This window comes from Peromyscus maniculatus, chromosome 4 (genome assembly GCF_049852395.1).
Source record: "Peromyscus maniculatus bairdii isolate BWxNUB_F1_BW_parent chromosome 4, HU_Pman_BW_mat_3.1, whole genome shotgun sequence".
NCBI lineage: Eukaryota > Metazoa > Chordata > Mammalia > Rodentia > Cricetidae > Peromyscus > Peromyscus maniculatus.
Window position 1 is genome coordinate 45847151 of NC_134855.1, and position 26400 is coordinate 45873550.

General features: G+C 40.3%; 1 protein-coding gene across 6 annotated transcripts in view; it reads right to left on the reverse strand.

Moving 5' to 3' along the window:
* Positions 1-26400, reverse strand: part of Stk39 (serine/threonine kinase 39) — a 276759-nt gene that overhangs the window by 40943 nt on the left and 209416 nt on the right. For all 6 annotated transcript variants that reach the window (XM_076569598.1, XM_006972377.2, XM_076569595.1 and 3 more), the window contains exons 15-16: positions 18354-18406; positions 14323-14391 (exon numbers count right to left, since the gene is read on the reverse strand). In XM_076569598.1, coding sequence (XP_076425713.1) covers positions 14323-14391; positions 18354-18406 — 122 coding nt within the window. The remainder of the gene's footprint in view (positions 1-14322; positions 14392-18353; positions 18407-26400) is intronic.

A 26400-nucleotide genomic window follows, 5' to 3' on the forward strand; every position in this document is an offset into this window, starting at 1 on the left:
TATAGTGCTAGTCCCCGAAAGAATATTCACTCAGTTCTACTGCAATTAATGGACTTGAAATGGCAGGTTTGCTTTAACTCAATGAACATGAATGTTTTATGCTTTCTGTACTCTATTATAATCATAATAGTTCTAGTGTATGTATGGGGCTACCTCAACCCACACCACAATTTACGTGAGAATAAGGCAATATTATGGAATGGAAAATTTACTTAATTCTCCTTGGGTTTATACATGAAGGCCCTTTGGTCACTAATTAATATAAAGACAATGCCTGCAATTAATGCCTGTGTGTTGTCTTTTCTCAAAATTCTAAGTTTCTTCTGATAGGATAACTGGATTGAGAATTCCTAAATGGTATCATTGAAGTTCTTCTGGGTCCCCAAACATTAAATTACCAGCGAGTTTTCAAAGCCTTTAAACACAAATGAATCTAGAAATCTAAAACATCATTTCAGCTTTTGTTTTTCCAGTCTTCAAGGACTGTAAGCCTGTCCCTGTGGTTCTGACTTGCCTCAGTCATGGAGGGTTGGATGTGCCATACTGACGGAAGTTAGTAGCACAAAGGTGATATGAAAGTAGAGAGAAGGATCACTAGAGAGAGTAAGGTTTAAGCAGGGATGAGAGTGGAGGATGAGGGAAAAAAGGAGTGTTACCCCAAATGAAGGATATATGGAAAAAGGACATATGGAAACCTATTACTTTGCAAGCTAATTAAAGACATAAGTTTAAAAAAAACACTTTAGAATAAAGATGTTCTACATGTCTGGTCCTAAAAATACCAGCTTTGAGAGACCTCTTTATGAGCTGTTGGTAAGAAAGACCACCCAAATGCCACAAAACAATATAGGTCCTTGCCATTCCTCTTGGTTGTCCATCGGAATTACATGAAAAAACCTTGTTGTTGAATGCACCACACACCTTGGTTGCAAGATATAGAAGAATCAAACTGGAACTGAGCTGAAAGCTTCCTCTCTGCTAGTAGCTTTCATAGTGCCTAGAGGTACTATGCAGGATGCTGCCAGTGTGTGTGTGTGTGTGTGTGTGTGTGTGTGTGTGTGTGTGTGTGTGTGTGTGTGTGATCAGTCTTACCTACTGTGAACCCAAGAACCACAATAACAACTTTCCAGGTAATAATGTTTTGGGACAGAAAACTGTTCTCTTAATTGGATTTGACGCCTGAGGCACAGGATGGAATTCATGCCTGGTACTGTAAAGGTCTTAAGCCCTAGGGGTATTTTTTTTTTTTAAAGCTAAACTGATGTGGTACTAACTTGCATTCTAAATATTTATGTTTAAACCCACAGACAAATGGTACTTTTGTCCTTAACTCAGAGAAGCTTCTCTCTGCAGGGAAGGGATTCCATGCAGAGACTCAGGGCTGTCCAAGGTGCTGAGAACAGTGATGGTTGACTGCTTAGTCCTGAACAGGACATCTCTATTTCACCCCTCTAAGGCTCAGAAAAGACCAGGCAGGAACTGGAAGGTGGGAAGAAGGGCTGCAAAACTCAACTTTGAGAGCGTGAGTGAGCCGCTGCAAGGAAAACCTCACAGCAAGTGCAATTGCTTGCACTGGGCCTGAACAAGACCGGGCCCTGTCAACCAGTCACCATTGGGGAGGGGTTAATGGACCCTCCCTTCTATGATGAACTATTGGCTACTGATGGATTCTGGGAGAGACAGTCATTGTCATTAGTGGTATATCAGTGGCAAAGTCACCGAGTTCCAATTCGTAGCTCCAAACCGAAGGTCATACAGTCTGTTCAAGTAAAAATCAGTGAGTCACAACAAAACAAAGACGTGAGTATGGGAAACGGACTTGTGGGACTGAAGGTGAGATGAAAGGGTGGGTGATGGTAAACAGAATTCACTATACACATGTATCAAACTGTAAACACACTAATCAATAAAAACAAATTTCATGGAATAAACATGGTAATTAATGAGAAAAAGGGGGGAGTCAAATTTAGGCAATAAAGGGATCTAGCTTAAACTGTATATTGAGAGGTTCTTCACAATGACATGAGTTGAAAGGAAACTATTATTCGCCTTCTTTTATAAGAGAAGAACAAAAGGACACAAAGTTTCTGCTTTTTAGAGGATCTCAAAATCCAGCAACTGGATTTAGTTGCGAGTCATTGTGGCTGGTGGCTACCTGTAAGATCCTTCATGATCTGGACCCTTCCCCCTCTGCTTACTCAATCTGGCCATTCTGATCCATTTGCTGAGTCCTGAGTCCATTTTCTGCCCACATGCCCAGAACATACAGACTCAAGCACTCATCTCTCCCAGGAAGGACTTCTTTGTTCCCAAATCCAAGTGTGGCCCCGTCCATAACTGTCTTTGTAACTCACTGTGGTTCCCTCATAACAGTACCTCAGGTGGACTGCCGCCTCCCAGGTTAACGTGTACCGGCTTACTGAATGCCTGTGCTCATGTGAGACTTCAGGCTTCACGGGGGGCAATGACTGCCGCTGCTTTGTGTGGCAGGTAAACCCCGCACGGAGTGAGGGAAAAGCTTTACTCACTGCAGCAGCCTCAAGGGCTGGATGACAGGGCACGTAACCAGTAGCAGGAGTGCCCTGGGGCCTTCAGGCGGCAGCACCACCTGCTGTGGGCACTGGGCTCCACACTTTACCTGGTGACATGGCTGAGCCATCTCTTCGAGGAGAGAAAGATGGGAGCCAAAGAAGCCAGAGCATGCTAACCAGCACTGGAAAGGAAATCTAAGAACCTCTGAGACACCCCCCTTTGGGAATGACCAGTAAGAGTCAATGGTTTTATGTGTGGCTAACCATGATCTGAAGATATATGAACTGCATTGATTATTTCGGAATATGTCTAGAAAACTAAGCTTTCAGTGCTAATACAACATAAAATCACTGTTCAGAGTTACATGAAATGGAGATATTTGATATAAAAATACATTCTGAAAAAAAATTTAATTTATCATACTCATTATATATAATCTACCTACCTACCTACCTACCTATATATCTACCTAAATATAATATATATATAATATATATACATTTCTCAAACACTAAACACAACCTTTAATTTTTCTTTTCAAAAAATCTTGACATCCCCAGCAAACCTGCTATGACCGTGGCCGAGCCCATTAACCAGAATAATCTATCACATTTTTTATGCTTCTTAAAAGTGATACCATCTAAATTATGTCTTCTAAGTTGTATTCATTATTTCCATAAATTATTGTATCATTATATGTAACTATTACCTTATGATTTAGTACAACTGACAAACGAAAGAATTAGAAAGAAACAAAGAGAAAAAAGTCCCCCAAATATACAAAACACTGTGAGAAAGAGGTGTAAGGAAGCAACAGTCACCCACAGCAAAGGAAGGTCAGGTAAGAAATAAGTCATGGATATACTGCTTTCCAGAACCTTGACCAACAAACACAATCTGGTAAAAAGTCTCAAGAGCTGGTTATAAAATTAGCACTTCAAGGGTTCTATTACAGAAAAGACATTTTGTGCAAGATATTCTCATTTCCAGTAATGTATAGCTTATGACTGAGAAATTCACTAAGGGTTGAAGGCATTTTTACTGTCAGGAAATTAAGTAGGGAAAAAAATTGTTTTTCAAGTCAAATGAACAGACAGCTCCTTCACTGTTTGCCAGAGTGAGCTCTGGGCAGAAGGATGTACAGTCATGCCCAGGAATTTGCGGCCATGGATACTTTCCTGGTTGTGGTTTCCCAATGAATCATTGATTCTATACCCAATCAGGCACAGAATCCTACAAGGAAACCCGCACTGTGAAGAGGAGGTCTCGGGTTAGCAAACAGCTTCTGCTTTTGATCAATGTGTGCCAATGTTGACTTTCACAATGGGGAGAACACAGGCCTGATGAGAAGGGCATGTTTAATTTGTCAGAAGGGAACCAGGAAAGTCTCTCCTTGTCTTAAAATGCATTCTTGGGCATTCTTGGGCAATGCATTCTTGGGCAACAGCATTTTCCACGCTGTTTCCTGGATGCTAAACTTGTGTGGTACAAGGTAAAGAGCTAGGTTTTCTTAGCTTTGCTATCTTTGCAAGTTTCTATCTTAGTTTTCTATCTTTGCAAGAAGATTTTTGTCAAAAAAAATGATAATCAATTCAAGATGCAGGATCAAAGTTAAATATAATTGGATATGATACCAACACAGTGATATTAACCAATACAAACACAAAAAAGTGGACCTTATTTTCTTTCTTGGCTCTTAATTCCCTTTGATTGGCTAAGCAATGGCTCTATTTCCTGTTGTATAAGAAATTTCTGTAAGATACATTGATACAATTAGAAAAACAGCAGTGAAATTTCATTAGGTGATGAATGATACCTGTTAGACTATTAATAAGTACAACTGGTCATATGTTTATATCTAGAATACTGTACTATTATTGGAATAGTTAGATGTAAGCCCAGAGATTGGTGAAATGGATACACACTACACACACACACACACACACACACACACACACACACACACACACACCATACACATGCAATTTACAAAGTAAACTATTAACATGACTCATAAGCCTGACACACATGGTGTGCTAGAAAAAGCATACTGCCACAAAGACTAAACTAAGTTTCCTTAGCTAAACAAACTTACATTAATTAAGTCTATCAGAAAGATGTCCTTGTCATAAGAAAAGATTGACAATTTGGCACTTATCCAACAGAGGGAAAGCTTGGCTGGACTGAGCATAGTCTTTACGCATATCTGATCTTAGAACTAAAAGGTAGATTAACATTTTGATTAAAATAGAACAATTTAAGGTATCTGAAAAAGATCAGGACTCTTGGGACGTATGCTAACCTACTGGCAAGCTCCCACTTCACTGAAATGACAAATCTTAAGGGGAATCTGTGTTTACTGAGGTTTTCTACAGAGGGTACCCAACTTCTAAGTAAACAAAACGTGACAATGTTAATTGATAAATAAGGTTTACAGTGCAGTTTACTGCTGTACTGATTCATAATCATATAATATAGACAGAGAACATCTTCAGGAAGACAGAATTTATTTTATGGTAGAAATTCCTAGAAATAGCACTTACGCACATGCTAAAAGGTAATGTTGAATTACATGATCGCCATCAATCAGAAACTCCTTATAGAGGGCAGGTCAGCCATCCCTTATCAAGAGCCAATCATTTTGGAAAAAAAAATAATTTTTGTGAATGTGTCTGTGCATGTGCATGTCCAGACATCACAGCACCCCTGCCTGTGCTATGACACTTACATTTAATGAGCAAAGGAGATATTTAGACAGCCAGGAGCAGTTACAGTCAATTGGCAGCAGCACTTTGGTAAAATGAGAAATCCCGCCATATTTAACTGTCCATTGTTTACTACTGTTTTTTTTTTTTAAGTACTTAAGGAAAGTAAAAAAGATAGCATTCTCAAGAAAAAGGATAGTTTCTGATTCGCTGGAATATTAAATTCAACACAATTTTTTTTGTAGATTTTAAATTTAACTTTTAAAAATGTGTATAGGTATTTTGCCAATATGTATGTCTATGTACCAGTCCCTAGAAGAAAGCATCAGATTCCCTGGAACTGGACTGTGAGCCACCCTGTAGGTGCTGGAATGGACACCAGGTCCTTTGGAAGAACAACCAGCGAGGGCTCTTAGCTGCTAAGCCACCTCTCCAGCTTCTTCAATTTATGACTTTTGATTAAGAACTATTCAACTACATTTATTGACATTATTCAAACCAATTCCAAAGCTGCCTAAAGCCAGAGAGTATGTAAGGAATTGTCTTCTTTTCAAGAAGCTATCTACTACTATTTAAAAAAAAAATAACATGATTGTGCCATACAGGCTATTTTGTTAAGGAAAACTTTTCTTCATTCAATTTCAACATCATTAAACACAGTAGAAATAACCACTGAACTGAATATAAGAAAATTTCTTTGCTCATTCTATAGGCTTTATCACAGAAGTGCAGTGCGGTGCTGCTCAATGATTCCAGTCACTCAGAACAGACTTGAACAATGCTGAAGAAGATAGAGAATAGCTGTGAACATCTCACCGTCTGTTCCCCAGTGATCTATGGTTCCATTACTTGCATACTTTGGAGCCTAAAATGCTTTACTACTACCTAGAAAATAAAAGAAAAAAGAGGAAACTCCTGAAAGGTCTACTACACCCTGAGAAGCAATATTATTTTTTTTATTTTACAATTTTTTGTGTTTGACCTTCATTCAAGGAGGCCAAAAGAGGGTGTTGATTTCCTCAAACTGGACTTACAGATGTGAACTTCCATGTGGATGCTGGGAATTGAACCCAGACACTCTAGAAGAACAAAACATGCTCTCAACTACTGAGATATCTCTCCAGCTCCACAATGCTAGTTTAATTTTTTTTTTAAAATGTAACTATTCATTACAGTAAAAATTATACCAATGAGGCTTTCACACATGCAGTTATCATACACACACACACACACACACACACACACACACACACACACAATTTTAAAAAGTTGACTGGCATGATTGTAAAGCAGACTTCCAAGGAGATAAGGTAACTAAACAAAGCAGGAAAACAAAGGAGATTAATTATATTGTGAAGATACAGTGATTGAATGAGGCAAAAATGACAGCTATAGGCTATTGCAAATAGAAAGTAAAGAAGCTCAAGTAGGTATAAGATGCACTTGGGATGCTTGTGAAAAATACTCTCACCCTCTCTGCCCAAGATTCTTAGAACTTGAGTTTGGAATCCAGAAATGTACAGAAATATCCCAGATAAGATCATGATGTAGGGATCTCACTGTCTATGCACTGCGAAGTACCCAATTCTGAGCATATCCTAGTGGAAAAGAGACACTCGAAGACCTTTGGTTTCCTTCCTAAAAGTCATGTGATGAGGAAAAGGGGAAGAGAGAATGGCAAACAAACACACACAAATAAAACCTCAGCCATTCATTATTTCATTTTAAAGGCACAGCTCTCTATTCACATACTGGTCCAGTGCTATGTTTGCAAAATGGGTTTAAATGTTACTTTAAATATCCATCATATTAAGTCAGCACCTGTAAGGGGTAAGGGTAATAGAGCCAATAACTCAAGACAGATCTTGTATTAAAGGCACCTCCAGCCTCGCCAAAAAATGAAAAGAGCCCAGATATACAGCATGATGAAAGCTACATGTCACTTCTTTGGGGATCTATACAATGATATGCTGTCCTCCAGCTTATGAATATGAAGGGGCAAGCAGGGGAGCAGGTACTTGGAAGGGACATGTATGGCGAGTCTCAAAAAGCAAGCATATTTCACATGAGGAGCGTGATTATTCCAGAAATATGAACAACATGTCTGAAAGCCCAGAGAGAACTTATGAGGACATATATATTTCAAATAAACCATACCTATGTATTAATAATATATAGTAGAGTTTAATAAAAAAAAATCATTAAAATAAACTTCATTGTAGGACTAACAACCTGGCTTAAAATGCATCAGAGTAAAATTGTATAAATTAATGCAGAAATACATCTCCCTTTCTAGAGATAGAAATTCTAACATCTCGTTTCAAATTCTACTTAAAGCAAGCAGACATTGTTGTTACAAAGCCCAGGAAGGGTGACAGCAAACCCAAGCAACAACAGTCAGCAGACACTCTGCTCAGACACTCTCTGGTCCAGCAGCCTCCCCTCCCCAGCACAGGCCTTTGGACCTTGGCCTCTGCACTGGGCCTTGCAGGCTGCAGGCAGCAGCTTTGAGAAGCTGTGCCACAGGCCTTACAAACATCCTGGCTTATGACCCCTGCCCTATTTCCTTTTCCTACTGGTGAACTTCCAAAACTCATTAAAGGAAATGACAAAGACCATGCCCAAGTCCAGAGCAAAGTTTAGAACGAATTTTATTATTCAGAAAAAAACGAGCTGTTCTGCACAGCCTTCGTTCTCCAACGGGCAATTTTTCCTCAAGGTGGGAGGGGATTTTTCTCTGAGCACCCCCCCCCATCAGTTTTCCTTGGCAATCCTTTTTGAAATAACTGGAATAGGGACTCTCCGTTCTTGTCTATTTACATTTTACAGCCTACCTAGGCAGCCAAGATAAGCAAATTTATACATGCATATCATCTATTTTTTTCATCTCACAAGTTTACTTTTTTAACAACACCCACCCAGAAGGCAGTGCCATCTTATACTTGTCTATTTACACAAGGCCTAAAAGTGTTTCCTGTCTCTTGCCTAAGGTAGTGCTAGCTTTGAGCATAACTGAAGTGGCTTATGATTCCAGTCTACAAACAGTGCATTTAATTTTGGACTGCCCTTGTTCTGCATGAAAGTAATCATTCTCTGCCATACACCAGCCTTCCTTCAATCCAAACTGTGCTTTGTAAAGCTTTGCACACTCCAGGCAGATTACCCTGTGGCGAGGTAATGCCAACTTCTGTAATCTATGTTTGCTATGCTACAGTAAAAGCCACAGCACCCACTGCTCTACAGCATACACTATTGCTTTTTTCAGCCTTTTCATGCTACCATAAGCATTTTCCCCAAGTCAAAAGAAAACGCTGATGGGAAAAAAAAAAACAGGTTTTTAAATCTATTTAAATGTTAGCTATTTTATATTATATAAGTTGAAGAAACACACATGAGAAGGCTACATTTTGTACAGCTGATTTCATTTTGTGAAGGCTACTCAAATTTTGCTATCTCCAAAGTCTGAGTCTCTAAATACTAGTATCCTATATTCAATACGATTCTTTTCTAACAAAAATGTTAGGAGATAGCTGGAGAGGTCAGAACAGAATTTTGGACAGAATAGAATTTGGGTGGGTCTGGAGCAGTACAGAACACAGAGCAAATCAGCCACCTTTAAGAATCTAACGTTTAGCCCGCTGTGGTTATACACATTCGTAATGTCAGTACTGGGGAGGCTGAGGACCAGGGTCAGAAGCTTGAGCCAGCCTGGCTACATAGTGAGATGCTATTTGAGAAGGAAGGAAAAATGGAGGGAAGGAAGGAGGGAGGGAGGGAGGGAAGGAGGGAGGGAGGGAGGGAGGGAGGGAGGGAGGGAGGGAGGGAGGGAGGGAGGGAAGGAGGGAGGGAGGGTGGGTCTGAGCAGAGTGTCGGCTGACTGTTGTTGCTTGGGTTTGCTGTCACCCTTTCTGGGCTTTGTAACAACAATGTCTGCTTGCTTTAAGTGGAATTTGAAACCAGATGTTAGAATTTCTATCTCTAGAAAGGGAGATGTATTTCTGCATTAATTTATACAATTTTCCTCTGATACATTTTGAGCCAGGATGTTAGCACTACCACGAAGTTTATTTTAATGATTTTTTTTTATCATGTTCAAGAAGAAACCCTACAGATAATTTTCACGAGTGGAAAACATAGACTGCGGCATGAGGAGAGTCCAAGTCGAAAGTACAAAGTGATGAGGAGGGCGGAAAGCTGGGGCGGGGACGCCATTCGGGGCAGGGGTGTCAGGGAAGGCGCTGGGGGAAAGCACCAAGAGATGTGGGGTGAGCCCACGTGAGCCCTCAAAAGGGGCATTCTGGAAGAGAGGCAAGTGCAGCTTGCTGGTGTTACAGGCTGGTGCGCTGATGGGTGGGAGCAGAGCTGAGAGGAGAGAGCTGGTCTGAGAAGTGATTGAGGCATACGGCAAAGAGGTACAGGCCACTGGCATGTGGCTTGGAAGCCATCACAGAGTTTGATGAAAGCATTAGCGTCATCTGGCCAACTTCTTCAATTGGGATGTGATCACACACAAAATCCTTCCTTTTGAAGTTCACAATTCAGTGGTTATGGGTGCAGTCTCAAGGCTGCATACCCACTGTTACTTTTAATTCCAAAATATTTATCACATTCAAAACAAACCCTCAAATGCTCCACCTCTCAACTAATTTCCTTTCCCTCTGTGTATTTGCCTACGCTGGGTATTTCACATACCTGGAATCGCCTGACCTTTTATGTCTGATTTAACTTACTTGGCTATCTCTAGCTGACAAGGGGGGTGGGACAGAATCTGGGATACCAGTAATACCCGGGGTGATAACTCTAGCGAAAGGATGAGAGGGGCTTAGAACAGGATGTTATGGTTTAAATGTGAAATGCTCCCCTCACGCTCCCCCACAGGCTCATATATTTGAATACCTGATCTGCAGCTGTTGGAGCAGGTCATGGAGCCTTTTGGATATATGACCTAACTGGATGGAGCTAGAGGGGCCTATTTTTCCCCCAAAGCAGTAGATATCATTTTATATTTTAGTTTTTGATTATTTAACAGATACAATATATCTACTGACCTAGGGCTCACTGAGACCTCTGCTTCCTGGTCTGCCAAGAGTGGAGGAGACTCAGAGACATGCCCCAGCTGCCATGTACTCTGTCACGCCTTCCCCGCCATGATGGATTGTACCCTCTCAAGCTGTGAGCCAAAATATACCCTCCCTTCATTGATCTTTTTGTGGTGGGTATTTTGTCACAACAGAGAACCAAGGGGAACACCAACAGTTAGATACTGTACACATTATAATTTGGAAGTGGGGGTAAGGGAGGAAAAAAAAGTCAAGGATAACTCCCAGGTGTCGGCTTGAGCACCTAGACACAGAGCGATGTAATCCTGGGAGAGAAGGACCACTGTAGGGCAGGTGGGAGAAAACACCAAGGGCTGTGTTTTGGAGACTGACCATTAAATTTCAGATACCGACTGCCCTCCAAAGGGAAGATGATTTAAAACAAAAATCTGGCTGAGTCTACAATTCAAAATATGGACCTGTGTCCGAAAGTTAAACAACAGAAGGTGATTAATGCCATGCCAAAAGAGGACGTGATTACAGAAGAAACTGTTCTTAGACTCTTGGGATACATCAGCTTCTGCAGGTCAGAGAGATGAAGAGGAACCAGTAAAATGCTAAGAAATCACCCCCTAGGTTGGAGGAACAAAGAAGGGTAGGCTTCTAAAAACCCAAATAAACAGCCGATGGTGGAGGAAGGCCCCACCTTCTAGGCCCAGTACTTCTGACAGGCTGATTAAGATCATTAACCTCCAACTTGGGAAGGGGGCTGTCACTCTCAGGTCACAGGTCCTGTGACACCACACTGTCCACTCCTGCTGCACCTGCCATCTCACTGTCAGGCCTGCCTTCTCCAGATGTGACTTCGAAAATGACAGTTTGCGTGGAGTGAGGAGGTCAATGTCTGGCTGGACTTTGTTCAGGGGATCACGGTAAGGAAGGAAATGATGGCAGAGACAGGTCTTTCAGCAAAGTTGTCTAGAAGATGCTGGAGGAAAATAGCTGTATTAAGATGTATAGTAAAGAAGAAATTGTTTAAAATGTAAGAAATAAGAGCTCTGAGATGCTCCTGGGTCATATGTAGCAATCAGTGAGAGGGATAACAAGGGAGACAGTGGAGAAATTCTGAGCCTGGTTAGTGAGGTACAGGAGTAAATATATTTGATCTGTTAAATAACAACTAAAATGTGATATCTGCTGCTTTGGGAAAAAAGAAGTTGTTTTTGGTTTTTTGTTTGCTATTCTGTTTTATTGCGACACACAGGAATCAGCACTTTCTGAGGCTGAAGATATTGGACCAAACTCTGTCTATAATGCCTGGACAAAGGCAAGCTCTCAGAGTCAAGGAGCCCCGACTGCAGGCTACATCCTCCAGACCTCATTTAATCTCAGGTTCATCTGTAGAACAGTGTCCAAAACAACCTGCCCCCTTTTACATCACAGAACTGGTCTGACCATTGGATAAAAAGTACATGAATCATCTGAAAAGCCACAGGTGTGATGCCCAGCAAAGGCATTTGTACTTTTTCCTTATAAAGAGGAGTTAACATATCTGGTTTTTACCAAACATCCTTCATACAGAAATATTTGAGGCCCAATAATGGGAAACAAAGCAAAATAAAATTTATGAGGATAAGTAATTAGGGCATAGGAAAAATATAAGCCTTTTGGTTATGTACTGTACTTAAAACACATTTTAATAAGTTATAGATGAATGCAGTCTTCATTTCTTATTTTCTTTCTTTTAAAAACTGAACAACAAAATGCTAGTTAGGGCACAGGACAGGCTCAGGGCCATGTGGCTAGTTAGAGGCTAGTTATGACCCTGCTGCAGACAAAACAAAAACAAGCAAACAATACCAAGCAAATAGAATCTGTACTTGAGATTGATTGGAGAATCAGAGACAAAACCCTACAAACTAGATTGGACTGTAGGTCAGTGGTGAGGTCACGCCTAGAGCAGCTGTGAGCCTTGGCTGTCCCCGAGTCTCCCACTTGTCTTAGTCCCACCCTCTTGCCAGAACTGATTCAAACTGCGAGCAGGGTGTGGCGGTGCAGACCTGTAATCTCAGGACTTGAGGGGCAGAGGCTGAGGTGAGCCACTCCAGGTCCAGCACTAGCCATGTATCCTTGCTGTGTGAGTGATACCTAATCAGAAGGACAGACACTTCCCACAACCCTCTCCCCAACAATTTCCTCCTTCCTCCTGGGGGACATTAGGAGGTGAGGAATCTTAAACACTACTTGCACTTGACCAATTAATTTTTAATTCTGTCTGCTTGTCCACGGAATGCAGCTCCCCTTAAGAAAAATAGGTATTTCAGGATATTCTAGTTTTAGCATTAACTCTTCTTATTATTTCTCAGAGTAAACTAAGAAACAAAGGGGCGTGTTTATTTAAATTTTTTTTTTTTTTCTGAACAAGGAACTGGTTAAGAGAAAGAAGCCAGATGCGAACTTTTAAAAAGGCACTAAAGTTGGGTTGACATTTTTCCTGAGTCTTCACTTTACATTTGATTCGAAAACAGGAAAGAACTCAGCTGGCTAAAAGACCTAACAGGATCGTAAAGGAAAGTTTGAAAGATACGGATGAATGAAGAAATACAAGCACACATGTATACATAATACGTGCATGTATACATGTAAATTTCACTTAGAATATGGCAGGCCTTATGTATTCACTACTTGGCAAAAGGAATGAGAGCTCTAATTGTATACACTTTGCCTATAATTTATACAAAGCAATTTATTTTTCCACTTTTGTATTTGTCACATCATTTGTTTATATAAAACAGTGATATTGGGTGTTTAGCCAGAATTATAACTTAGACTACAAACCCGTGTATATTGTCATTTAATAAAATATAGAGATTATTCTTACAATGCTCTATATTACCAGGTTTCTGGGAGTCAATTTCAATACATGTGCTAATCTGTGTCAAATCCCCTCAGCCCCACATTCCACCATCACTGAGCAAGGATTTATTTGGAATAAATGAATTTTTTAAAAAGTAGAATATGAAACGAGACATGGTGGGGAATACCTTTAATCCCAGCACTGAGGAGGCAGAGGCAGGTGGATCTCTGTGAGTCTGAGGCCAGCCTGGATTCCACAGGGAGTTCCAGAACAGCCTGGGCTGCACAGACAGACACCCTGTCTCAAAGCTAATAAGATACAAAACAAAACAAAGTACAATTTCAAACATTACTCTTTTTTGAAGAATTTTTTCAGAAGAATATTTTGAAGAATTATTTTTGAAGAATATTTTCCTTTAATAATTCTTCTCATTAATATTAGTTATTATAATTAACACAATGTTTTATAATTCATATATTAACTAATTTCATCACTCAGAGTCATTATGAAGACTATACAGTGACAGACCAGAAAACAAAATCCTTGTGGACTCATCATTATTTCTGGGGAGCACGGAGCTGCTGGGCTGAATGAACAGAGGCAGCTAGACCAGGCTTTCTCAGTGATGCTGAGAGCCCCCGTGCCTTCTTACCGCCCAGTCCTTGACAGATCTACCTGCTGCTTGCTGTGTCAGCATGCTTGGGTCACGTGAGCTTCCCTAGCTCCATGCAGATAAGTATTTTTTCATTCAGAAAAAAAAGATGAATGGTAGAAAGACCCAGGACTTCAAAGTAAAGGGACACCACACCCTGCTGTGTGGCTCTGGGGAAACTCGGAGCTTTACTAAGGATCTGTTTCCTCACCTGGACAACAAAACAACTGGTCTGAATGACCTTTAAGGCCCCCTTCCAACCTAAATACCAGAACTACAATATGATTTGTTCTTTGTGATATCTGTAATATCTTAATAGGTAAACCATGCTTATATAAAGGGGAGGGAAATACATGAAATACCTTTGAAGAAAATTAAATATGATTCTTAATGCAATTTCACAATAAACATAGGAATTTATGAAGATTCTCTTTTAAATTTCAGAGTAAATTATGCCTTAATGAAAAATTTTGCTTCTGAACACATTTCCATTTGATATATCAACAAAATGATACTGCATACTAAAAATCAATTTACCTATAACTACATCATGACCGTCAACCAAGCCAGCAGAGAAGAGCTCCTGAGACACACCATCTGCTGTATCTGTCCAAATGTGAGATGAATATGTATTAGAAACCATAACATAAAAAATCAATAGCCCAGCACAATATAAAAATATATTTTTCATTTACTAAAATCACCCACATGATTTTAATTCATCAATTCAGATCCTATTAGAAAAAAAATCAGAAACACCATAAAGTATATTTTCCCACAAGCAATTTGTCTTTTGTCTTTTACTTAACAGATCTTACTATAAAAATATTTATTTCACTTTGGTGAACCAAAAAACTTCCCCTCTGGCCACCAACTGACTTAATCTTCCGGTATACTCTAGAACACCTGAGTGCTCTCCATGACATTGCTTTTCTTTCTTGCCAAGGTTAATTCTAGCCATCATCAATCCTTTTCAATCATTCGTAGCTACTGAGTTAAGAATTTATAGCAAAGGTTGAATGGGTAGAATCTGATACAACCTTACACTTGGTACAAACAGCCCATGGGCTGGTTGGACTATTAAGATGAGCTATTTAAATGTATGCTATTAAGAAACCCCTTTAACACAACATTGATCATTTGATAGCAACAGATTCATTCTCTTAGAAAATGTGGCTGTGTAAAATAATGTAGTTTCTCAATGATAAGTGACAGGAGTTGGCAATCTCATAAAGATGGGACTGAACAGGCTGTAGCAAGTGAATATAGCTAAAAATTACTTAATTGAGAGGTTATGAATGAGCATGGTAACACTGCTAACTTGCATTGAAAGACTTTTCAAGGAGGAACTGAAAATTGCGATATGCTTAAAAGAACCATTACAGAACCCTGTGTTATAATAAAGGAAATGATTTCATCTCCACAGCCTTCTGATATTCTAACAGGCACCTAGCAGCACTGGCTACAAACAGCATGGGCAATTTAGGGATGATCTGACAGGAGTATTTTCCAAAGTCAGGGAACGCCTGAATATACAGCTGCTGCATCAAACAAACAACAAAACAGAACTGCAGAGACAAACCAGCTATGGTGGACTATGTGAATGAGCCCGCAGAGGAGGTCTGTGTACACACATAAACTGCATTTGTGCATCATATGCATATTCATACATGCATTCGACCTGCTTTTTCACAATTTGGGGGATTTAGAGTGTTTAGACCTGGTGTATGAATACAATAAATACATAATGAATACAATAAATGGTGATGTCGAAGGCAGTGGTACAGCCAAAGGGCATTCCAAACTCATCTTACATTCTTGTGCACTCTTTCTCTCCCTTCCTCCATCTCCAGAAAAGATGAAGACTCTCAAAGTATATGCTAGATGCTTCCAGAGATTGTATTTCTCTCTAATTTCAGATGACAAGGGATGATAAGGAAAGCTTGCTAAACGATGGGATCCCACACGAGGCCAGCTCGTCTTGGGCCTTCTCCTGCTCACAATGATTAAACACAAAGTTTATAAAGATCCCTGATGGAATGATCCCACCTTAGGGGACTGAGGAGAGCTCAGTGAATGGCTGTGTTTTGAGGGTGACTCTTTCTGAAGCTGCTGGCACTCAGAATCCCCATCCTCCTGGAGATCAACCACAGCTCTAGGACAGGAAACCCTTTTAATGAAGGTGCTGAACAGATGTAGGTGACAAGCTTGCAGTAGGAGGTCATTTATAGCTAGTGACTGGCCAGCAGCGAGAAGATCTGAATCTTACATTTCTGCAGGCAGCCGCGCACTCAGAATGCAGCTGAAAGAGAGACATCGCACAAAGCCACACCAAAGGCTAGCACTAAACCAGTGCCAGAGTGACAGCCACTCCCTGGCCATTAAACTGGATAGCATGTCCTATTTTCAGGCCTCTTGGGCACCAGATGATTCATATCAAAGTGGCAAATGGCTAATGCTGCCTGGACAAGATGGGAAATGCCCCTGTCGCTGTGTATAACACAAAGCAGTTATTTTTCTATACAGGTAAGCATGATACCTGTAATAGTTTAGACCAAAAATATGAAGTGATTATTTTAAGTTTACTAGTAATTTATTTTTACTTTAAGCTGATGCTGAAACAGGCTAAATAATCACGTTGACATCTAGTTTCCAGAATATACAATAACATCATAAATAAAAGGGTGCGTCCTCAAAAGACAACAGAGAATTTCCGTGTGCACGCCACATTTTATGCCATACACAACTCTGCCTGTTTGTAGACAGCACACATGTAGTGCACTGTGGTGTATGGTGCACACATATATCTGACATTGCCTGATGAACAGGTAGCACCACGAGTTGCACACACAGTGCATCCAGTACTAACAGGCCTGTGCTTGGTGTCCAAGAGAGGATACAATTACCAGCCAAGTCACTGCAACGGTTTCCGCCTGAGCACGAAAGTCAGAGACTAGGCATCAAATCCCTGGCAAATGGGGCACCAAAGGTGGTGCAAACGGCCTAGTGATGACAGGACCACCTTATCCACACAAATGCTCAAGTTGGAAATGCATTTCTTTGTTAGTTCTTAATTAAAATTGATTTTCATTGCTGTAGTCAATCTTAAGCAACCAGATGAAAAGAGGCAACCTTAAAATCAGAATCTGCTCTTCTTATACTTGTAACATCTGTTATATAATTACTAGATCTTATTCACAACATTGCCTGGTCAGTATTTTTATATTCTGTTTCATAACTGTGATTGGTGTTGTACAATCTCACAGGCCCATCTGAAACTGCTAAGGATGGGTACACTTGAAAAGAAAGCCCAGTTAGCAAGCTCATTAGGGCCTATGGGCATTTATTTTGTAAAAGGTATTTCATGTTTTTATCTGATTCAGATATTCGGGAAGTCATCTGATCCTTGCCTTTACAGAGGACTCATGATCAGAACTAGAGGAAATCTCAGCCCACCAACACTTAAGGTCTAGGAGCATAATTTGTTTGACTGGCAGTACTTAAACAATTTCTCATGAAGGCAATACTTGAACAGCTTCCCATCCACAGGACGGATCAATGTCTTGAAGTGCCTGTCATTCACTATGGCTCTTTAAGGCAGTTAGGCCAGCATCTTCTCACAGGTGCTAACAATAGGGAGGCCAGGGCAGTTGACTGCCAGACTAGCTCTCAGGCCAAGTGAATCCTCATACTTTGGGCTTTTCAAAGTTTAATAAATGAAGCTGAAATTTATGTAGAACCCTAACACGTAGAATGAACACTGAGCTGTGAGCTTATGGATACTACAAATCAGAATGCAGAAGACTACTGCACGACATGGAAAATAGTTACAAACTTAGCATGTGTTGGCATCTCATTGTTTACTTCTTTAGACTATTGAGCTATAAAGTAAATGATGTAAACCATATTTTTTCCTTGGGTTACTTATCTATTAACCAAGGTTTCTTGATGGTCTACATGCCAGGCTCTATGCCTGTTGCAAAAGATAATAAAAAATAAAAACAATACATGGTCCCATTTTCTGACATGCGGATGCTGTATGAACAATCAGTCCATCCATTAAGCAGTTGCAATAATGTACTTTTGATATGCAAATTACAAAGAGGCTGTAAGAGAGGTAGAGCTTGTTAGCTTATGGAGTAACACCACACTCACTGTCACTTCCATTAAAAGCTTCATTTTCATATATATATATACATATATAATAATTAATTTAATTTTACATATCAGCCATGGATTCCCCTGTCCTCTCTCCCCCACCAGCCTTCCCCTCTAATCCATCCCCCATTCCCACCTCCTCCAACACAAGGTCTCATTTTCAAGCAGCATGTATTTTCATGGTTAAGCTAATATATCTAATTTATACATGTATGTTCACCATGCCACAGGTGCCACTGGGATTCATGTAGTGAGCAGTGGTCTAGGATCCTTACACCTAACAAGCTCTTTCTTTCTTCTTTGTTTATAGACCAAACATTTTTTGAATAGCAAATTATAACTATATGCTTATGATCAAGTTCTCAACTGTTTCTTCTTCCACCAAAATAATAATTTCAGTTAAAACTTGCCTCTTCCTGGAGTAAATTCAAATCGTATGTCATTCAGTTCCTTTCTGGAGTTTCTGAAACATATAACATAAAGCACATTAAAATCTAACCAGGCAGAGTTACTCCTGTAATCAAGCCAAATTACTCCCAATTCTTGTAAGATGCCAGTAGTGTGGAGACAGCATTTTACAGTTTTAGGTCACCTCCAAATATTTTCTCAAGTAGAAGATACAGTTATGATAACAATTAAGTGAATAGATATTTTTGATGAAATTTATCTTACATGAACATACTGATAACAAAAAATTCTCAAAACAAAATGTTCATTTTATAAAATCCATACTAACTCAGTAAGCGTAAATCTAATTTCAGAATACACATTTTTAGAAGCCTTTAGTCTAAGTGGTATCTTACACATTTTTCATATTCCCCCTGGACAGTAGTATTTTAGTAACAGAATTTTAAAGTTAAAAGCATCAAGGAAGACTGACTCCATAAGTTCAGAACAGGCATTACATATTAAATCACACAGAACAAAAACAATAAGGTGCATCTGTTGTTAAAAGTCTTTTCTCAATTCAGGCATCTCTAAATGTTGCAAAATTTCCCAAAGAATAATAAACTTTATATAAGATACAGAAAATTTTAAACTATATATGTAAATATATATTCAATAAAAATTAAATGACACTCAACAAAAATCTAAGGAACCATTTTCTCATTCATAGGAAGTTCAAGTAATGATAAAGGCTGGTGGCCCATAAACTATTAAAAGTGACTATGTATAACTTCTGGTCTCTGGGGACACTGTACAAAGCCTGATGGTGCTGGTATGCTCTCTGAACCCTTTAGTCTATAACCATCTCTTTATGTTCTGGGCTATCATCTCCTACCACACTAAGTACAAGGAGGTCAGGAAACTGGAAAGGACTTGTTATCAACTTAGAGAAAGCCCTCCTCACTGCCTAGAAAAGCTAACACACATCTAATACCAATCCACAAGGAACAAAAGGCAAAATATGAGGACAGGAACTCAAATCCAGATGTTAAGAGTCTTGAACCTAGAAATCTGCATCTGTCCTCAGGTTTCAACATCTGGACTTTGCAACTAACCCTCTAAGGGTTGAAGTCTTACAACTGTGCTTCCAGTAGGACTTTGTGGGAATCGGCAACTCTGAAATGTGTGGATCCTCACCCTAAAATAATTACCTTTCCTAATTTTAATTCAAATATTTCATAAATAAGTACTTTCTGATTGAGGGCTTATCTCTACAATAGATTGCTTGCCTAAAGTGTGTGTAGCCTTGGTTTGGATCTTTAGTACAAAACTGAAAGTAATTCTCCCTTCCAAAAGAAAAATAAATGCATTAACAGACTGAATTGTTTTATATTTTGGAAAGCCTCTGTGGCATTAGTTTCACATGACTGAATATTTACAGTTGATCTGTTGCAATATATCATGTTATATAAGGAAAAATTCCAGTAATCTTATATGCACAAAAGAATGAGTGAAGAAGTAATTAATTTCTTAATATAATAAAATAGTTTTGCCCTCATAAACTCCAGAGGGAGCCTGTGAACTCCCAGGATAACTGAACATATACATCAAGTATTGAGGAATATTATTTTAAGGTGTGTTCCTTTTGTTTATGTTGCATTTGTTTAACTCTGTGAAGCTGTGTTACTGTACCTGTCTAAAACACCTGATGGTCTAATAAAGAACTGAATGGCTATAGTGAGGCAGGAGAAAGGATAGGTGGGGCTGGCAGGGAGAAAGAATAGATAGAGGGAGAAATCTGGGAGAAAAAGAGATCAAGGAGCCAGTGAAGGAGGAAGACTTCAACCATCCAGCTACACAACCAACAAGCCATGGAGTAAGAGTAAGATTTACAGAAGTAAGACAATGGAAAACGCCCAGAGGCAAAAGGTAGATGAGATCATTTAAGTTAAGGAAAGCTGGCTAGAAACTAAGCCAAGCTAAGGCCGGACATTCATAATTAAGTATAAGCCTCTGTGTGTGATTTATTTGGGAGATGGGTGGCAGGCCCCCCAAAATAGTAAAGTACCAGCAAAAACAATCAAGCAACATTGGCTTCTCTTCTGTATCTATGGGTTCTGCATCCTCTGAGTCAACCAACCACAGGTCAAAAATGCTCATTGTGAAAAGTGAGCCTATACTAAACATGTATTTTTCTGTTTGCTTCTGTACATTCTCTAAAAAAATATAACAACCACTTGCATAACATTTGCAATGTATGAAAAGTACCCCCTAGAAATACAGTGTTATAAAGAGAAAAGGGGGAAGGTAGAATAGGAGGATTAAATGGGGGGAAGCTGAGAGGTCAGCGTAAAGGAGGGAGTATGGGGAGGAACAAAGGCCTAAAGACCTAAAGACGGTAAAGGCCTTTTGAAAAGCTGTATGGAAAGCTACTGCTGTAGAAGCTTCTTTAAATACACACACACACACACACACACACACACACACACACACACACACACACACACACGGAATGTAAATGGATTCACCATATAAAGGGGAGGCAATGCCCCAACTAGATCTCCTAAGTCTGCAAGTAAAACTTCCAGTGATGCAAATGAGTTACACCTTGTTGAGTCATTCATTGGCTAAGGGGCCAGATGGAACCCCAAACAACACAAGCCATTGCCATGGCTTTTGGTTATCCATGACAACCTGATGGTAAGGCCTTATAACTGAAGACACAACGGACTTATGTCATTGAGCTTGGAGAAACCAGGCTGGTTCCCAACGAGGAGCTTCACTCCAAATGGCTAGCATTCATAGTGCTGGAAGGCACTCTGCATGCTATCAAAGGAGAAAGGTAGTCATCAGTATCACCCAGCTACAAACCTTTGATCTACATCATCAACTTCCCTGGAAAATGTACTGGTTCAGTAGTGGCACCAATGTTAGGGTGGTAACCAACCACCCCTTGGTTGGATTTAAGGCCCACTCTGTGAGATAGTACCATACTTGACACTACTAAAGTGGCTATGAAAGTGAGACTAGACAGGTGATGGGCCCTAGGGGGAACCCTAGTAGTATTATTCTGCTAAACAAACATAGCAATAAAATGACCCCAAATGACATGTTGCTCATAGATCAGAGCACCATTCAACCCTCATCAGAGAAGCTTCATCTTGCAGTAGATGGTAATTAACACAGAGACCCACAACTGGAGAGTAAAAGACTTCAGAGCACTTAACCTTAAATGAGATGTCATTATCAAACTCCTCCCCTCAGGGCACAGGGATCCTTGATGAAGAGGAGGTGGAAAAACTGTAAGAGACAGAAGTGGTGGACAACTCTAGGGAAACAATGTCTTCTAGATTCAACAGAACGGATAGACGTATGAACACACAGAGACTGTGACAGCGAGCGCAAGACCTGCATAGTCCCAAGCCAGACAAAATCCCAGAATGGAGGAGGGGAACTAAACACAGAGTTCCACCCTTAATCAAGAAACTCTTGAATCCACACGTGTTGGGAAAGGGAGACATCAGTTTTTTTGATGCAGTAACACTGAGAGTATCAACCACAGTCCAGAGCAGGCACCATGCCCAGGAGCAGTCGGTCAAAACCAAACAGACTCCATGTTGTTTTGTGTGAGGGAGAGAGAGAGAGAGAAAAAACAAACATGAGATTGGGTGAGCATGGAGGTGGGGGGATCTGGGAGAAGTCAGGAGTTAAAAAAGAAAAAAGTGTCCCCTAAAGAGTGCAACAAGTAGTTGTGATAAAAAATATATGAATAAATGGTATATATATATTCATGTCACATTAGTCACTGAAAAAAATCTAGAAATCACTTAAAGTGTGTTGGAAGGTGTCACATGAAAATATTACATTATATAAGAGAATTGAACATCTTCAGATTTTTGTGTTGTTGGTAGGTGTATATTTCTCCCTTTGATTCCAACAGTCAGCCACTGAGATATGCAAAAGATACCTGCTGGATTCTTTTATTTTGTGTTCCAAAGCCTACTACCCCCTCCCCATTTTACATAACTACATTCAGTGTACCCCTTGTTTGTAAGTTTAGTGAGTCACAAAGTGAGGACAAACAATTCTATACTGGAAATGCCTGATATACATAGAATACTCAAGCCATATCATTTTTTATGAGAAAGCCACATCCTTCAAGATTTTACATATTATTAAACAACCCCCCAAACACATGAACAGTCTTGGTAGTGGATGCTATATGTAAGCGAAAGGAAAATTAAAACTAAAGTAATCTAGTAGGAAAAAAGATCACTAAGAAAGGGAGTACCAATATTATATTTAATAATGAAATGACTCAAGGAGAATAAAATAAAGGCACTTGGTTCAATATTAATTGGTGTCAGGGCTCCTTTTTCATCTAGTGGGTCTTGTTCAAATTAGTTTTTTCTACTCAGGCCATGGTAAAAGAGTGTATGCATGAGCTGCACCCTGAATATCATCATGAACATCCTAATTTTTTAAATATTAATATCACAAAAGCAATAGCCAGCCCTCATAATCCCCACCAACATCAACTGCGAAGTTTGCCTCTGCAAGTCACTCTTTATGACTCTGAACCTAAGTCTCACCTTTGAAAAGGCCACTGTGATTGATTGTAAGTAGTAGACTTGTCCCATCAAGGTGATATATACTTGGAAAAATGCCTAATTGGTTCTAACTACTGAAGGTCGTCCTTTTATAAAGAATTAATCTTTTCAGACTCATACTTACACCTTTAATTGAAAGTACATTCACTTTAATTGATGTGGCGCAGGACAGTCTTGATTTCAGGGAAGTCGAAGACAGGAATGGTTTAAGGCCAAAAATAGTCTGTGCAGCTTTACAGTAGAAACAGTTTGAGGCCCAGGCTGCTGCTGCTGCCACCTCATTAAAAAAACCTCCTTAATCCTAAAATAAAAACTATCAAATTGGGTAAAGCAAAATTCTTTACTGCTCACTGTAGGCATACCCTGTCTCACAAATGCAAATGCCAAAGCATCCTGTAAGAAATTTATTCTTACAAAGGAGAAATGCAATCATATGGCATGACTGCATACCCTGGCACTGCTGGATCTGTCACTCTCCATATCCAAAGATCTAGTGTACACACACACACACACACACACACACACACACACACACACACACACACTTAATCCAGGGGCAGCATACTATATCAACTATTCTGTGCTTTAGTTTTAATAATGAATCTTGAAATTTCTAAATATTAGTTCATTGTAAGATTTCGTATCATTTTCAATATAGTAGCAAATCCAGTGGCAGCATACTAAATCCATTATGCTGCACCTTAGTTTTAAATTAATAATGTATCTTGAAATTTCTAAATATTAGTTCACATACTTTTCCATATAATGGCTATAGTTTCCCGTTCTATGCTGTATCTTTTTTTGAAGCCCTTCTCTATCCTGTGAAGAGATTGCTTCCAATCTTTCACCTTTACAAACAATGAGTTAATGAATAACCTTATTCTTATCTCATTCTGCAAATACATAAGCAAAAAAAAAAAAAAACATTTCTAGTCATCAACTACTTGGTCAAAGGATGCACACCCGGGTAATTTGAGAGGCACTGCCAAATTCCTCTTCATTTCTGTTGTACCAATCTCCATCCTCACTAGCAGTTTGTAAGCTCTGTTGCAAGAACTTTCAAACAATAATGCTAGGGTGTCTAACAGAAGTAGGAGAAATGGGGACTGAGCCAGAAGAGGAAAGCAGATTCCTAATAGACAGGAACAACAAGAACTCAACACTTGCTGGTGACAGACCAGCAGGGACTCGGGGTAACTGAGCTATTCAAACTTTTCAGAGACATAGAAAATTTGACATTACATAAAAAATCCCATAGTTTCAACTGGTGATGTGTAACTTTAAAGTGCGATGCTAGGCGTAGGGATCAGATGAAGTCCATGAACACTCGCTACTAAGGCTGAGGATAAAATATAGTATCTGTTGATCTTAACACACAAACTGTGGTCAGTAGAGGCACACCAAGTTTCCTGAAATGGTAAGACTTTGATGTTATTTTTAAGAATCTACAAAAAAAAGTCATAAATAATGCACTGACTCACAGGCTATGAGCACTGGGGAAAAAAATAAATCATGGGACAAGAAAATAAATCCAAAGAAATTTAAGCAAAAAGAAAATACAATCTATAAAATTAGAAGTGTTTTTGAGCTTTCAGACCTGTCCTTCAACAACTGGGGTGTGATTTTTTTGGGGGTGGCATGGTTTTGCTGGGTTTGTTTTATTTCTGCCCAAACTGAGTTCACAGTCTAGACTGGAATGGGTAAGGCCTTTCTTCCTGTGCTTTCAATTCACCTCCAAGTGACACAGTTAACATTCCAAGGAGATGGCTGTGGAGGCAGCAAGGGACACACCAGGAAGCAAGTAACTTCCTGGTGGGTGGAGAGCAGAAGGCCAGGGAGGCCACAGAGAGATTTCACAGGATACAGCATTCACCTGACCTCTTAATGTAGCATGCCAGAACTATCTGACTGTCACTGTTCCTCAAGTGTCCCCAAAGCCAAAGTGAAGTCTCATGTTAGTGTCTCCTAGCCAGTGCTCACAGAGGCCTGGGGCTCACAGACCCTAAGAACCTGATGGTATTAAAAGATATGCAAGTCCAAAGGTCATTCATTTCAAAGAGCACTGGAGAGAGTCCCTGCCATTGGTATTTCATCTACCCTGAGAACAGTGATGCTCGGCAGCTCTGAGGTCAGCAGAGCCACCAGAAGACATGGAAGGCTGGAAGAAGCAAAGGGACTCAGAAGTTTGCCCTCCCTCTAAGCAGCTGAAAGTGGATATGGCAAAAACTGCTCTATTTTTTTTCCTTGCTTTTGCCTAAAATTCCAAGGGAAGGAAATGCTATGGTACCCATGGGCTCTACAGACAAGTCCTAGAATGTGTCCCTTCTCAGGGGCAGGAGGAGGACTCTTTCAGTGTTGAGTTTCACTTTTAGTTCATCTTGCTCCCTGTCTTACATTGTACTGATGTAAAGCTGCCCCCTCAGCCTGAGGAGAGGACACAGACTATAGGTCCTTTGGAGCTAGCCTCCCCCTCCCCCTCCTTTCCTCTTGGAGGTGGCTGGTACAGGAGAGTAAGATAATGTGAGCTATGAAGACAGAAGTCTAAATTCAAACTCACAAACCATTCCTTTGGCCTTCTATGACCTATTTTTCTTAGCTGTGAGAAGGGAGAGATACTGTCTAGCTGCTATGGCTGAAGAGGTCCCTCAACAAACTTCTATATGGAAACGTGGTCCGCAGAAGAGCAGTGTTAGGAGACAGGGAAGAAGGGCAGTTGTTTTGGTCATTCTTAAAACAAAGTTCAAGATGCTTATGCCTTACCCTCCTCTGGTGGTTTGAATAAGAAATGTCCTCACATACTTGGAACACTTGGTCCCCGGGGGATGGCACCCTTTGGGAAAGTTGTGGAAGCTTTAGGAGGTGGAGCATTGGTGGTGGAAGAATGGTACTGTGGAGGAGGGGGAGGGGGTCTGATCATTTATAGACTTCCCTACTTCCACTTTGCTGGCTCTGCTTCGTGTTGGTGGTTGAAAACACATCGTCTCCACTTTCTGCTTCTGTCACTGCGGCCGCGCCTCCCTCACCATTCCCGGCTCTTGCTCCAGAACCAGGAGCCAAAACGATCTTTGTCCTTCTTAAGTTGCCTCTGGTCATGATATTTTATCACAGCAACAGAAAAACAACTAGCGGACTCCCATTCCTACCTCGCCCCTGCCTGTCTTTCCGGCCTTGGCTCTCCTGCTTTTGCTCTTGCTCACTTGCACATCTCCCGTCCCCCCTCAGTTCCTGAAATCCTGGGCAACACAGCACTTTGGTACAACCCGCACCTGCCCCTTCAAAGACACTTCTGTTGTCCTGCTTGGTCCCCCATGCCTGATAGTTCCCCTCCGGATCTGGGGACCAGAAAAGGCGATGGAGGTGGCCAGGGGAGGGTAAGTCCCCTTCTTCCCTCCTGAATGCCCGGGTTCCACTTCTGTGCTAGATTTTGCACAAGGGCAGTCTGTGGTTATCTCCTTCAGGT